At 42.2% G+C, this 14,895-nt stretch overlaps 1 protein-coding gene across 2 annotated transcripts in view; it reads right to left on the bottom strand.

Annotated features, from left to right (window-relative positions):
* HK1 (hexokinase 1) overlaps positions 1 to 14,895 on the bottom strand; it is a 65,745-nt gene that overhangs the window by 16,469 nt on the left and 34,381 nt on the right. Inside the window, exons 5-12 of one of the 2 annotated variants that reach the window (XM_019507843.1) lie at positions 13,561 to 13,660; positions 13,291 to 13,474; positions 10,175 to 10,330; positions 6,110 to 6,343; positions 4,418 to 4,722; positions 3,052 to 3,200; positions 2,830 to 2,949; positions 1,303 to 1,398 (exon numbers count right to left, since the gene is read on the bottom strand). In XM_019507843.1, the coding sequence (XP_019363388.1) occupies positions 1,303 to 1,398; positions 2,830 to 2,949; positions 3,052 to 3,200; positions 4,418 to 4,722; positions 6,110 to 6,343; positions 10,175 to 10,330; positions 13,291 to 13,474; positions 13,561 to 13,660 (1,344 nt within the window). The remainder of the gene's footprint in view (positions 1 to 1,302; positions 1,399 to 2,829; positions 2,950 to 3,051; positions 3,201 to 4,417; positions 4,723 to 6,109; positions 6,344 to 10,174; positions 10,331 to 13,290; positions 13,475 to 13,560; positions 13,661 to 14,895) is intronic. The other variant, XM_019507842.1, reaches the window with a different exon arrangement.

Raw genomic sequence — 14,895 nt, forward strand, 5'->3', positions numbered from 1 at the left:
ACGCAGGAGCACCCCCTACTGGCCCGCCTCACGTGGTGGAAATAGCAGAGGGATACGAATACCCAGCTGTGTTCCTGAGGTGGGATCTCTGCACCCGCCACAGGCTGGGCCCTGCTCCCTTCCCCCATGTGGGGTCCTCTTGGGACTGTGGCCTGGCCATACCCTCCTCCCTCTCCACAGGGCTGAGCTGAGACCTGGCCATGCCCCCTTCCGTCTCCACAGGGCAAGGTCAAGCTCCTTTCCTCTGAGGGACTGCATTGGGGCTGGCCTGCTCCCTGCCCCCCTCTGACCAGTCAGACGGTGCCTACCATGCCCACCCAAGTACCAACACCAGCTGGATCCAGCTCACAGATTGACTGGGCACTGCCAGTCTAGCCTGCCGGGCAGAAAGGTTGGACCACTGGTTTAGACAATTACTTGAACTTAATATTCAAGTTAAAAAATAACTTTCAGGTGGGTAGGTCAACTTACTAGCATACCATAAATTATACTATTAATACAACTATATTACTGCTTGAGGGCAGGGCACATTTTAAGTACCAGTTTCTTACAAAGATAGAGGGAATCACTCAGAGGGAATTGCAAAGGTAGGAGGGAATACACACACCATAAGCAGTGAAGGTAGTGATATCTGTACTTAGGTTACCCAACACTGTCCATTAGAAGACACTGATTTTAGCTCCTTAAATACAAAAAACAAAACTTTGCCAAAGTTTAGGGTAATAAAATTCAGCCATTTCTCAGACTATGGTTAGAGGAACACATACTGTTTGACCCACAATAAAAAAATTCCATCATTCAGTTGAGAAGCATTAGTGCCCCCATGCTTGGAAAGAAACCTGAAATGTGCCAAGGGAAACTGCTGATGAAAATTTTCATCCCAAAGCAAATTCACCCAAATTTGACCTAGTCTCTGAAAAATGACAGTTTGCACTGTCCAGTGCACTGTCCTTTTAAGAGCTTGACTGATAAATTGTCTGAAGATTCAGTCTGTACTGAGCATGTTTCAATCACTCAGTCAATAGGACTTCAGATGTCCCATTCAATAAAGCAGCTGAACATGGGAAGCAAGTGGCTTCTTTTGACTGGTCTCTGTTTTTTGCATCATTCCTGGCCCTCTTGTAAAATGTGCACCACTTGTGCAATGGAAAAATGCCAAGGAAGCACAGCAGACAAGGTTCTTTAGGTAAAGGAGCTGCAGCCAAACTCACCACTGACAGAACACTATAGGCCTACAAATTCCATAATACAATACCAAGTCAACAAATTTATCCAAATAAATATTGGAGGAAAAAAAATCACCTCTCTCCGTTTAATTCCTTCCCTGAGCAAATATACAACATCTTCTCCTTCACAGTCTGTAGCTTTAAAACCCTTGGTCCAGTTGAGGAGGATACCCTTAGAAAAGAAAAGAAAAGAAAAAAACACCATTATTAAATTTCCAAGCATACCTTCCACTAAACCAAGAGTCTTTTAAAGATGGTTTTGAAAAATAGCTTATGGTCAAGCACACACATCAATGTAGGTTGAAACCTTCAGTTAAACTTACAGGACAAAAGCATAAACATTTCATTCTAAGTAACACTAAAAATCAAAGACTCTAGATGCCTAATAAAGGGGGGGAAGCAAAAGCATCACGTTCACTAAAAGGGAATCTCTAGGAATTTGGTAAATGGTAACAAGAGTTATCATGTACCTGTTTATATCCAGTCCACAAGTCCTATGCCACAAAAGAGTGAATTGATTACAGTGTTTTATTAAACAAAATGCCAAGGGCTGTAATGCTACCTTATATAGAGCTTTCTGTGCTGTTTCCATGCATGTATATTTATGGATTAGAATCCAGTTATTGGACTATACTGCTGTGAACACCAGATATGAAGCAATAAACATAAGAACGAACTCCAGTATTCAAAGAGAATACATGTTAGCACAGGAGTATACCACAATCTTTTACTGGACATTGTATACTATGTCCCAGTCATGTTCAAGTGCCTTTTCTCTCCTGTCTGGAAGAGCTCTTAACTCACTTGGTAATTTGTGGTCCAGCCTCAACCACCATTTCTGGGCAGAGATCACCATGTTACAGCTTTGAGCTCCCATGCACGTGCAGGTAGCCTGCTTCAACACTCTGGAAATCCAGCACATCAGAGCAGACTCAATTAATCAAGTCTGCTGGAGCGCAGAACTTAAAGTGCTCCAGCAGGCTCTAGCATCATGTGCATCTGCATCCCAGAACTTTGCTCAGCAGGGCACTTCAAACTAAAGCTTGTTCAATGAACTTTAGTTCAAAGTGCCCCACCACCATTTTTCAGCATGGTGATGCTGATACATGTGACGCTTGGGTATTTTTAGTTAGCATGGCTTGCTATTTTAAGTGGCTCCCACGCCTCCCAGAGCACATGTAAAATGCCCTTTATTTTTAATGTAAAAACACCTAATTGACATCTAATTAAGGAACTATTTTTTTGAAAATGCTATCATCTTAGTCGATACAAACCACATTATGGGGAAGGAATGATGCTACAAAGAATGTAACAACATGTATTAGACATCAAATTCTAAACGAAATAGTGGCAGAAAATGTTACTGCTCTGAGAAACAGCTGAATGAAACATCAGTCAACTAGTAGTCAATACTACATTTAGGGAACCTAATTCTTGAACCTTTGCCTCAGGCTCAGTACTACTTACACAAACTGTCCCTCTGCAATCTTTAATCCAACTGCTCATGTCACTAACTGCTGCAAAGCCCAAATGAAGGTGAAGAATTAGGCACAACAAAAGTACAAAAACAGATTTAGAAGATACAAGATATTACATAACTTACAGCATCTAAACTTGTCTGTTTGCAAGGGAAGGAAAATGTAAATCCAAGGGGAAGTCGTGCACCTTTTATTCCCATGTAATCCAGGAAGTCTGAGATGCAGGCAACTATGTGATCAAACAGCTAAGAGAAAAACATATATATAAGAAGTCATGTCTATCGAACATATATTATGCATTTCTTCAGAAATCAATAATAATGAAAACAAGATATATAAACGTTCACCTCTTCACCAGTACCCAGCATGACTTCTACAGGGATGGCATATATTTTATTGTGCATTTCAACTGTTCTCCTTTTACCACTACGGATCTTCACAAGCAAAACTCTAAAATTTGTTCCTCCAAGATCAAGAGCCAGGAAGTCTCCATTCTCTGTAACAGTGTATTAATGTAAAACTTAGAAACATAAAAATGTATGAACCAAAATGTCCATTTTTTTTATTTTCGCAGCAAGTTAAAGCATGTAGAAAGGTCTCTCACAGGGATCTGAAGGATTTAAGGGTTTCTCATGTTTACTCTAAGGCTTCTGCCTGCTTACTGAAAAGAGCAGAAAAAATACATTCACATGCAGTTGCTCCTTCAGAAAGGAGGAGACCAGATAGTTTTTGCACTGCATATATGGTACTGAACTACTCTCTAAGAAAGTGAGTAATTCTCTAGTACACCAGCAGATGGTGCTAGCATTCCTGCTTCTGCAACTGCAGCAGGAGGTCATCTGAAGCCCACTGAATTAGATAAGGATGTGGAAAAACTTGAGGGTCCAGAAAAGAGCCACCCATATGACCAGGGACTTGCAAGGCAAGCCACATGAGGAAAGGCTGAGGGACCTGGGACACTTTAGCCTAAAGAAGAGAAGGTTGAGAGGGGACTTGATAGTGGCTTATCCTTATATCAGGGGAGTGCATGAGGAGCTTGGTGAACAACCATTCACTAAGGCACCCCTGGGGAAGACCAGGACCAACGGATACAAACTCCTGGAAGGCTGCTTCAGGCTTAATACCAGGGAAAAACTGCTTCACAGTTAGGGTGTCCACACTGGAATAAACTCCCTCCAGAGGTGGTGCAGTCACCTACCCTGGTGGTTTTCAAGAGAACACTGGACAGTCACCTCACTGGGGTCACTTGACCCGAGTTATCTTCCTGCCTAGAGTGGAGGGGCTGTACCCAATGATCTGCGAGGTCCCTTCCAACCCCTAACAATCCATGAATAATGGATGCTTAGAAAGAAAAAGGAGGCGGCACTGTCCTTCTTTGCTGCTTACAAATGACAGAAGGATCTTCTGAGGTAGAGTTATCAACTGCTGTGTAGCAGACAGGAAAAGGGAATCAGTTGCTACGGGACTTGTATCCAAAGCTCACTGAAGATGATGGAAAAAACTAACTTTAAAAGGTTGAATCAGACCCTATATGAAGGAAAAGTGCCTGCGAATATGAAAAGCATAATCAAAGAGCTGTCTTTACACGTATGAATAGATTCACAACTGATTTATATTTTTGGTTTCCCTCCCTCACCCATGTCCCACCTGCCCAGAGGGCAGCCTGCTGTGTATTTAATATGCTTTTCTTCCTTCAACTATAATAAAAGCTACCTGTTCCATCTGGTGTGCTGCGGACAAATGTGGGCAGCATTTTCACTTTTGCACTATCATGAGTTTTCTTCTTCATTCCAGCTTCCATTTCCATTCGCATCCTCTTCTTAACCTGCAATAGCTGTTCATGAGTAAGCTTGAATTCAGCCAGAGTTTCAGCTATCAGCCTGTGCTGCTCAGCCAACCTGTAAGCCACTGCTGTGACCATTGCAGCTCCCTTTCCACTGCCACTCTCAGACAGGAGGAATCGCACATCAGAGTCAGGAACTAAGCGCCTTGTTGTTTTGTGCAAGCGTCGGGCATATCTGTGAAGAAGAGATCATAAAAACAGTGACCTCTCTTTTAAAAAAGGTCACTTAAAAATCTGCCCTAGTCATCACCAGCCACAAAAAATGAAAGGCTTGGAGGAAAGACTATCAAGTTTCAAAGTAAGGAAAGCCAATTCCTGCTTTCTGCAGTACAAATGACTTTTCTTTGCAGGTGTCCCCAACCTAATATGTACCACTTCCAAACCTTCTTGCGCTTTGCCTTCTTTGTATCACACAAGCTAAAGCAGTTTGGTGTTCTACTAATTGCCAACGTGAAGCCAGAGACAGAGTGAAGAACTTAAATAAAACCTAAGACAATCACACCCAGACATTCAGAATATCACATGCCTAACATGGCGCAGCAAGGTCTATCTGAATAATTGCTTCTTTGGAAGCCAGTATGGCACCTCCCCTGAGACTGAAGGGTCCTCCTACCTGGTTTCACAGTATACTTCAACAGTCTTTTTTTTCTAAATTTATAAATTAAAAAAAGCCAAAATAAGTAAGCCATATATCCATGCTGGATAGTTTATATCTAAAAAGAACTTGTCAAGATAACAGTCTTCTTCCAAGACACACTTGTCCTGGACAAATTTTCATTTCTTCCAAAATATACTGCGTTTTCAGTTGTTCAACTAAGAAAAATCATTTTTTCAATAAAACACCAACAATTTTCCATAAAACAAACATCGAACAAGCTAAATATTCCTGTTTCTTTACTTTGTTTAATTTCTACGGAAAATACCCTTTCCTAAATAGCTCTAAATACCTAGTTTTAATCTCTCTACTATGCACTATCTGAAGTTAACTTCTCCAAATAGAGAGCTATAACTATAGGTACTTCCAGCTGCTTTTAAAAAAGAACAAGAGAATGAAGACAGTAAAATGTTACTTCTAAGTTCCAGGTCTAAGCAAGAAGACTAAAGGAATAAGGTAATCAAAGATAGTTTTTAATTCAGTTTAAACAGAAAAACCCCCCCAACAAATAGATCTTCTCATCAGAGTGTAGCCCACAGGTACAAAATTATAGTCCTAGAATATTAATTGCTTTTGTTCAAGCAACTTGTCCTCTGAAACTACCAGAAATGCTAAGGGAACTTAGATGTCCAAATCCCAATTAACTTCAATGAGAGTTGGATGCCTACTTTCCTTTATTTTTCTCCTAAAGTCCCTGCCTATTTCAACAGTTAAAGGCAATATATTTTTCTCTCCTCTATTAAGCTGTTTGCTGAGCTCAATTTTTACACACACACACATCTTCTGTTTACGTAACTCAACTCGAGACCACCTCTTAAAATGATGGCTTAATAGTTCATGTCTGACCTTTGCAAAAGATGAGTCCTAACAGGTGCCAAGCGTTAAATATAGTAACAGCAGGACTTACTGCGGATGCATCTTGTAAAGGGAACCATCTACCCCAACTGTGGTACGCAGCCTGGGTACTCCTTTATTGTCACGTAGTTGATTCAGAATTGCACCCAAGGTACAAGCAACCAGATTGGCAGAACGAAATGAAACGATTGTACAAACATGATGGACAGCAATGCAATCTTCATGGGATGGCTCTACACCAAGGCGTGTCAAAATTTCTTTGGCTTTATTCAAACCTTCTTTGCTTCTACAAAATAGATATATTTTAAAAGTGCAAGCTTTAGTATGAAATGATAAAATTAAAGTAACATTAGCTGACAGCAGGCATATTGCCATTTGACAGCCTTCTGAGGGTCTGAGACAGGCCTTATGGCACTTGAAGGCAATATCAGATGACTGAAATCTCTCTGTTAATGGCACCGAATAATTAGAGATTCAAAACAAAGTCAGTTAAGGTTTGCTGAAAATGAATGGCATTTCAATAAAACCCAGTCAAAATGTACAGTCTGTGAAATAGCTTCTATCACTGGTACAACAGAATTTCAACTAGTCTGTCAGCACAACCCTACATGCATAATTACTGAAGGCAATAGCTGCTGACTCCCTCAAAATTAGTTTTCTGCTGGGTACGAGACACAGGCTATGCATAAGTCCTGACATTGGGAGGGTGCAGCTCCAGACAGTTGGGTCCAGCCAAGCTATAGTCCCACATCCTGCTGCTGGCACAGATTTCATACTGCTGCCACAAGTCCCACTGCTGCTAGGCCCTGCCTCTGGCCAGGCTACAGCCCTGTGCCCCATACCCTGCTGTCAGCACAGAAAACTGGAAGGCATCCATGCCCCTCCTATGCCCTCCCAACACGTTGCCTATGGTATGAAATACACTATTTACATGGAAACATATCTAGTTTTAAATCCTCAGAGGTATTAGGAAGATGCATCTCCAAAAAGGAAGCAAAATTTCATTCGTGCCAGATGGTATGAACAAGTCTACTCTCCAGTGAGTTTCCCTTATTAAAAGGAATGAAAGTGCGAGGCACACTGAAATTGCATACTCGTATTGCTATTGCTGAGTGTCACCCAACAGCACAGCAAGCAAATGTCAAGAGAAGGATGATAAATGACATCATGAAGCCAGAACTGCAGAAGACAGGCATTTGCCAACAACAAATCAAAGAGAGTTTGATTCTAGCAATGCCACAAAGGCTCCTTTCATGAAACTGCCCAGGGAACAACTAAGGTGCTCAACCATGCACAGGCCTGGAAAAACTAAAATTTCTTTTCACCTTGTTGATTCTTTACATTATAAATTATCAGGGCCTAGGCGAACAACTATTCACCAAAGAGCCCCAAGGCAAACCAGGAGCAACAATCAAACTCCTAGAAGAAAGTTTCAAACTGGATACAAGGGAAAACTTCTTCATGGTTTGTGTGACCAGACTCCAGAATAGACTCCCAGCAGGGATGGTGCAGGCATCTACCCTGGAGATCTTCAAAAGGAGATGGGACACACACCTTGCTGGGGTTATTTGACTCCAGCAATCTGCTTGCCCAGAGCTGGGGTGTTGGACTCAATGATCTCACAAGGTCCCTTCCAGCCTGAAAATTCTGTGAATCTGTGTGAATGTAGGAAGCCCTATTCAAACAGGCACTTCAGCATATTAGTAATCCCATGCTCACATGCTTAATAAAAGCCAGAGTCAATAGCAAAAAAAGCATTTTCATTTGAAAGGCCTTTTTTAGACTGTTATAATTCTGGAAATTCTTTTGTGCTGAAATTTCCTATATTACTTCTCAGACTAAGAATAAAATTCTGCTAAAGCCTGTGCACATTCTGTTAAGCCAGTTTCAAGCTGAGACACAGGGTATGTGTATACTGCTTCCATAGTGCTCAAGAGTGCTGCCAAAGACTATGGCCCCACCCATCTGCTCCTGTTCAGGACATGCCAAAACTGAAAATCTGCTGGGGTGGGGATGGGAGGGGGGGGAAATCTGCTGGGGGGCGGGGAATGGGACTGCTACTACTCTAAAAGTTCATGGTCTCCAGCATGCTCAAGGACAGAAATGGGGAGAGATCCAAGGGCAGTTTCACAGCCTCACTTCCAGGTTCAATGTGTAACACAGATTAGGCAGGCAAGGTACGCTTGATGGCAGTGGTCTGAAGACACAAAACTATAGCAGAACAGATACAGACATCCCCAAATTGTGCATACACACACGCACATGATTTTGCCATTTTAAACCAAGTTTTAAAATTTTTCTCCTCAATGTTTCCTGCCTCATTTGTATCTAGCAGAAAACAGGTATTTAACAGATACAGCCCCTAGAAATAGGGAATGTGCCTTTAGGTAATCTGTTGACAATTTATTTTGCCCTTAGATTAGGAATTAAAAAAAAAAAAAAAAAAAACAGCACTCACCATTTTGCTGTGTAAATGCATGCAACTCAGATGGATAGATTTTTACTTTTAATGTGTCATTGCTTAGGGAATGTGATCCACATATTACATGTATGGTATGAGGCATTGTGGAAGTTATTGATGTACTCTCAATACTGCATCTATAATTGATTGTGCATGCAACATTAGAAGCGTACAAATCAGAAGTTTGTTTTTCCTAAATTTGGAGAAGTCAACATTACTCAAATGCATCATAATAAGACATATTCAGTAATGGGAACAAAAAAGGGAGAGATGCCTGAAAGTGTGTTGACACTGTAACAAAGACTACCTCATATTTCATAGGTCAATGTGTAATATCAATCATCGTTTACTAGGTGGAATGTGTCGTATACTTTTTGCATGTCTTTTGTTTTGGCAAAATAACAAAACAGAGCTCGGTAAATACTCACGGCACTTCAAGGAAAGATGCCAGCCAGGCAAGAATTTACTAAGATGCACTAAGCCAGACCTTCTGCAATATCTGCCTATATTTCTGCCATGTTGGGGTATAGAGTAGCTGCAGTGTTGTAGATGGCAGAGAGAGATTTCAACAGAAGTACCAATAATCTGTTGTGACTGGACAGCAGTCTAAAATATTCACAGTTATGCAAAGGCATGGCTCATCCTCATCATTCCTAACATACACAGATAAGATTTTAAGAATGGCAAACTGCATCAGCAGAGCAGTGTTTCTAATACTGACCTCTCATTCCTGAAGGGAAAAAAAAAAAAAAAATAGTCATGGGCAGCAGAACTGCCAGAAATGTTGTCAGAACAGCCTATCCCAATGCAAATGAGAAGCAACAACAGCAAACCTTGAAACAGGTTGGGGGGAAATCCTAAACCTAAAGAACACTATACAGTAGCTGTTATTGCAAGTTACTCACGTCTCTCATGCTTGTACTCTAGGATTAGTGGATGCATTTTGATTTGACCACATACCTTATAAACTGGAATACCCATTGTACCTTGTGAAGCAGATTAGAGCCCTGATTCTCATTTACTCAAAGCCTCCTTTGACACCATTCTGACAGTGTAAAGCAACCATATGGGGGAACAAACATAATTATCTTTCTACCACTTTAAGGAGCCTGGGCATATTTTTACTTTTTTCCTTTTCTTTTTTTCAATTTTAGGTTCATTTGAAGTTAAGTGTACAAGCTCTACCTTACACATTTGGAAGCTGTGACCCTGAACTCTTTATAAAGAATATAAGCATTATCCAGAGGCTGGGAATAGAAGGGTTGTGTCTGTAACAGCCTGCCAATACAGGACACTGCTTTATTCACACAGCAAGATGGACCCCTTGTTCATGCAGCAGCCATCATGGAGCACTCGCACTTCCCTAGGCATTGTCATTCAAGAAAAGGGCACTGATTAAGAAGTTAGTAGAAGAACTTTCTGAAAGGTCACAAGCCTTGAAAAGCTGTCAAAAATGTTGCTGGGTTTTTGGTTGTAGCAGTGTTGATCCCCCTCTCCCCTTCCCTGCTTTTCCCTTTATCTTGCTTATCTCTATCTATTTACATTTTCACTGGCATCCCTGCACACTTTTAGCTTCTCTCAGACCAGCAGAGACTCCCTATGCCTGATGAAGGGTGAGTGCGCCCAAAAGCTTCCTAAAAATGTGGAATTGCTTACTTCTCTATAGCAGAAACATGCTTTGTTTCAAATTTTCCTTTGGTTAAAAGCTCTGGAGTGATTCTCCCTTCAAAAAGCAGTCCTTCTTTGGCCATCTTGACAAGGATGAGCCTGACCAATTCACCCATGTACATTCCACTCACCATCTTCTCAAATCTGTAACAAGATTACAAAAGTTAAATGTTTTCACAATCACCTGGAAGATTCAAATGATAAAGTCCATACATATGTTGCCTCTGATGTTATGGCACTAAGAGGCAGAACCAGAATCTGCTATTTGCTACAAGTCTGGCAGTATCAGTTAATGAGTGTGAAAAAGGTGAAGAATTCCAAGTTGAAAATACTCTCATAATACAAATAAATTGTTCCATGGACAAAAAAAAAAATGCATATGAAAGTCATTTGTTACTATAACTATACTGAGCCTGTAGCAGGCTGCATACATCAGGCTGAAGCAGTCTGCAGGCTTGCAGGGGCTACAGCCCTGCTGTGGATGGTGGAAACTAATTGTAGGACTGCCTGGAGGACTGGGCCAGCTAATGCAACTAATTGGCTAGCCCAAAGGAAGTTAAAAGGTTCCCAGGGAAAGGCACTAAAGGGCAAAGACAGAGAAAAACCAAGAGGTACCAGGCTAGTGGTGGCAGAAGCAAGCCAGGGTATTCTTGGGGTCTGGGAAAAAGCCATAGTGAACCAGGGAACTTGTACCAGAGAGAGACAGGAAAGACTACGGTGCTGAGGGAGCAGCACAAAGCCGAAGTCACCCTCTTAGGGTCTGAGAAAAGGCCTCAAGCTGCGAGTTAACCCCCCTTGTGAACTATATTTATATTTGTTCATTAATTACTGACTTATGCTTGTGCTGTTTCCTGTGAGGCAGATGTGACCAGGAAATAAAGACTGTGCTGAGCTTTCAAAGACTGTTTGAGCTGAGTAAACTGCAACCCACTACAAAGCCCTAATATCAAGAGTGCCTGAGTGGGTACAAGCACTCATTCGGGTTGAAAGAAAATCCCAGACAATACGATTATGATTCTACCTGGACCAAACATGATCAGTATTGAGAGCCCAAGAGATCATTCTGCAATGGATGGGGCAAAAGTATGACCTTAAGCCATGGGGTTCCCAAGCTACAGTATAGGGAGAAAAGAGCTAATTCTGCTTATAACTTTTTCTGGACACAGCAGTCCAGCCCCGTATCCCATGTGCACATGCTAGTCCTAGGGCTTGTTGTGCATGAGGCACATGGGGCCACCATGAGGTGTGCGCTGCCCATAGCCCACAAGCTGGACCCAGCACTCCAGGCAGCACAGAGGGTCAGTCTGGGACACTGCATGCAGCCCACACCCTAGACTATCTGTGCCACATGCAGTGCTACATCCAGCCCATGCTCCTTATCCATTTCTCAGCCTGTACTAGTCCCACATGTTATATGCACAACAAGCCCTGGGGCCACTACACGCAGCACACGGGGTTCGACTGGTTGTGTGCACTGCACACAGCAAAGGGGGCTTGCATGAATGCCATGTGCCCCCGGCAGCTGGGAGGGGCACTGTTGGGCCGGTGGCAGCAGCGGCAAGCAGGGAGCTCCTGCAAACGCCACCGGTGCTGTCAGCAGCGAGGGGAGGGTGGCGAGTGCCAACCAGAGGGTGGCAGCAGCCAGCAGCAATTGCTGACCGCCCACAGACATCACTCGCAGTGTCAGCAATGGGGGGGGGGCAAATAGTGATCATAGGGGGTGCACCACCACTCAGGGGGTGCATGTGCATCCCCTACGCATTGCCAATGAGGGGTGGCATGGGGCACATGTTGCATATGGCACCCCACCGGACCAGCCCTTCATGCTGGTTCCAGTATGACTCAATCCAGATTGGACCTGGAGCTAGCATGCAGGGCCAGTCCAGCAGAGCACTGTATGCAGCACATAACCCAGACTGCCCCGCTGTGATGCATGCAGAGCATATAGTGTCAGGTCTAGCCACAACCCACAACATACAGAGCTGGGGCCAGTGTATGGGGTGATCCAGCAGCCCCTGGGCTGGATAATATGGCTGCACAGGCCAGATCCACTCCACAGGCCATAAGTTTGATACTCCTTAGTGGGCAGCGTGTCTCCTCCTCCCTGTCACATACAGTGCACAAATAGAATTCTAGCCTGGGAGCACAACTTGCTCCTACACCTCTACCCACTGGAGCACCTGCATAAGGATTTGATTCATTACCCACTAGCAATACAACTTTACTCATTTTCTTTCAGCAGCTTCAGGCTTACTAAATTACTATAGCTTGTTGGGAAGATGGGATTACTAGAGCCCGTTGAAAATGTAGGAGTTTTAAAAGAAACCAAACAGCTATTGGGAATGAAGGGATGACTTGGGGTACACTGGAGGAAGGGAACTGTCTGGGATGAAAAAGCAAAGCGCACTGATTTTACTGAGGCCTCATAGTGCAAGATATTTAAAAATGAATGATGGCCAAGGCCCAGCAGAAAGAATAACCAAGTTCTACCCTACTACAGACTAATCCTAAACATGTTAACAAATGGAGGTGGCAATTTGAACTTTCTGAAGTAACAAAGGAAGAAAGGTGGTAAGGGCCCACTGAAAGTTTATTGAGAGAGAAGGGGGGGGGGAAAAAAGTGGGTGCGCTGAGAAAGCGCAAGACATGAGTTTACTAAAAGCATGGGAGGGTGAGAACAGCAAGTGCAAGAGGCAGAGTTTAGAATAAAGTGTTCTGAACGGGTTTACTTGAATAGTGGCCAAACGTTCAGGATGCTTTCTTTCCTTCCCCCAAACCATTTTGCCCATTTTGCAAAGCTTCACCTGCCAACAGCCTCGTTGAACATACATAAAGTGGAATAGTTCCAAGCAGATACGAGAGACTCATATCTCATATGATATCATAGTACTTAGGGTTGGAAGGGACCTAAACAGATCATCAGGTCCAATCCCCTCCCCCAGGCAGGAATGGGTGCTGGGATCATATCACCCCAGCCAAATATCTGTCCAGCCTCCAATTTAACCCCATTATGCTGCCCAATTGTGATCTCTCTTTACTGAGTGTTTATAATTTACTCTAAATCAGTTTGTGTTAGTAGAAAAGCAAATTCAAGTTTCACTCACAGTTGTTTTCCAGGATTAAGGGAACCACGGTCAATCTCTCTATCAAACTCAGTTCGGATGTCTTCTAGTGACCCATCATCTCCAAAGGCTCCCCACTCAGTGTTGATGCACATTCTCCCCTCATCACCTTCCACCAAATCAATGTGTCTCATTTCTTCCATGTAGCAAGCATTAGTGCCAGTACCTTTAGGAACACGCACAGACATTAACAAAACAAGCCAACCAGAGCAAAATGCTATGCATACACTGTAGCAAATAAATGAATGTTACCTATAATCAAGCCTACTTCACAACGCTGGTCATCAAACCCACAGGTCATCATTGTCCCTACTGTATCATTTACAACAGCCATGATGTCTGCATCATAGTCCTGAAGAAGGAAACACAACTTTACTTATATCGCTTACCCTCATTAAAATATTAATATCAATATCAATGTAAGATGTCACTACCACATAACACTTTGAAAATACAATCTGTACTTAGCAATAACTGCTTACACCAAGCATTTCTCTACTACTACAAGTACACAAATTGCTTATGGGATTTTGTACTTAAAATCCTGTCTAGTCTTCCTGCCTGTTCTCTACTTGACATTACAATCTTATGTTTGTAATAAACTGGAAATGATTGTCTGAGTTTAGGAAGCAAGTTAATGCTCCGGATAAATGACAATCAACTTGTAGATTCTTAAAGAGCAAAGATCCTGCCATTGGGTAATAAAACAAAATGCCAGAAAAAAAAAATCCCAGCTTCCCGATAGTGATCACTTCTGCTCAACACAATTTGATAAAGTTGTTTTGTTTTGGGTTTTTTTGCTGCTGCTGTTGTTTTGGGTGGGGGGGATGAGGGACATCAATGAGTCTCCAAGTATTCTACAGATGCACAACTTTCTTGCAATATTAATTGAGAACATGGAGACACATCAAGGATTTATTTTAAACAATGACATTTAAGATTTTATCAAATCCAGAAACTCTAATAAGGCAAATTATTTGGTGTATTTATTTTATCTTCTCAAAAATCTGATAAAAGTACATGACTGCAGTACGATATCTTGATGAAGACAAAAATCAAGCTACTAAAGACTTCACTACTGCTAGAACAGAACAAAAATTATTCTGTTTCAAAAGAGAGTTCCATTTTCAAACTAGGCTGAACTTCATGAGACTAGCAGACTCACAAGACTGTATTATTTCACGTGTAAATTGTTTCTCAGGGACAGAACTTACAGGTAACATCATTAAAGGACTACCATGCTGATAGCATATTTACCAAGAGTAATAACATTGCTTCAGATTTCTAGCTAAATATTCCAAGGCAGTAATTTAATTTTATTCATGTACAACTGATGTCATGATAACAGCGTCATGACAAATCAAACTGTATCTATATTCCGTCTGGAGAGTACCTTACACTATAAGAATTTTTGTATGCCATATACTTCCATACTCTGGACAAATTAATTGTTCTTCTCAAAGAAGCGAGTTCACAACTCCTCCCAAGAAAACAGCAACCCCCCACAGATCCCTCTTGCTCCTATGATTTCCTCCCCTCCCCCCCCCCCCGCAAAGCTCCCCAATGCCCCAATCCCCTCCGCCGGGC

This window comes from Gavialis gangeticus, unplaced genomic scaffold (assembly GCF_001723915.1).
Source record: "Gavialis gangeticus isolate Ggan-Ray unplaced genomic scaffold, GavGan_comp1, whole genome shotgun sequence".
Classification (NCBI taxonomy): domain Eukaryota; kingdom Metazoa; phylum Chordata; order Crocodylia; family Gavialidae; genus Gavialis; species Gavialis gangeticus.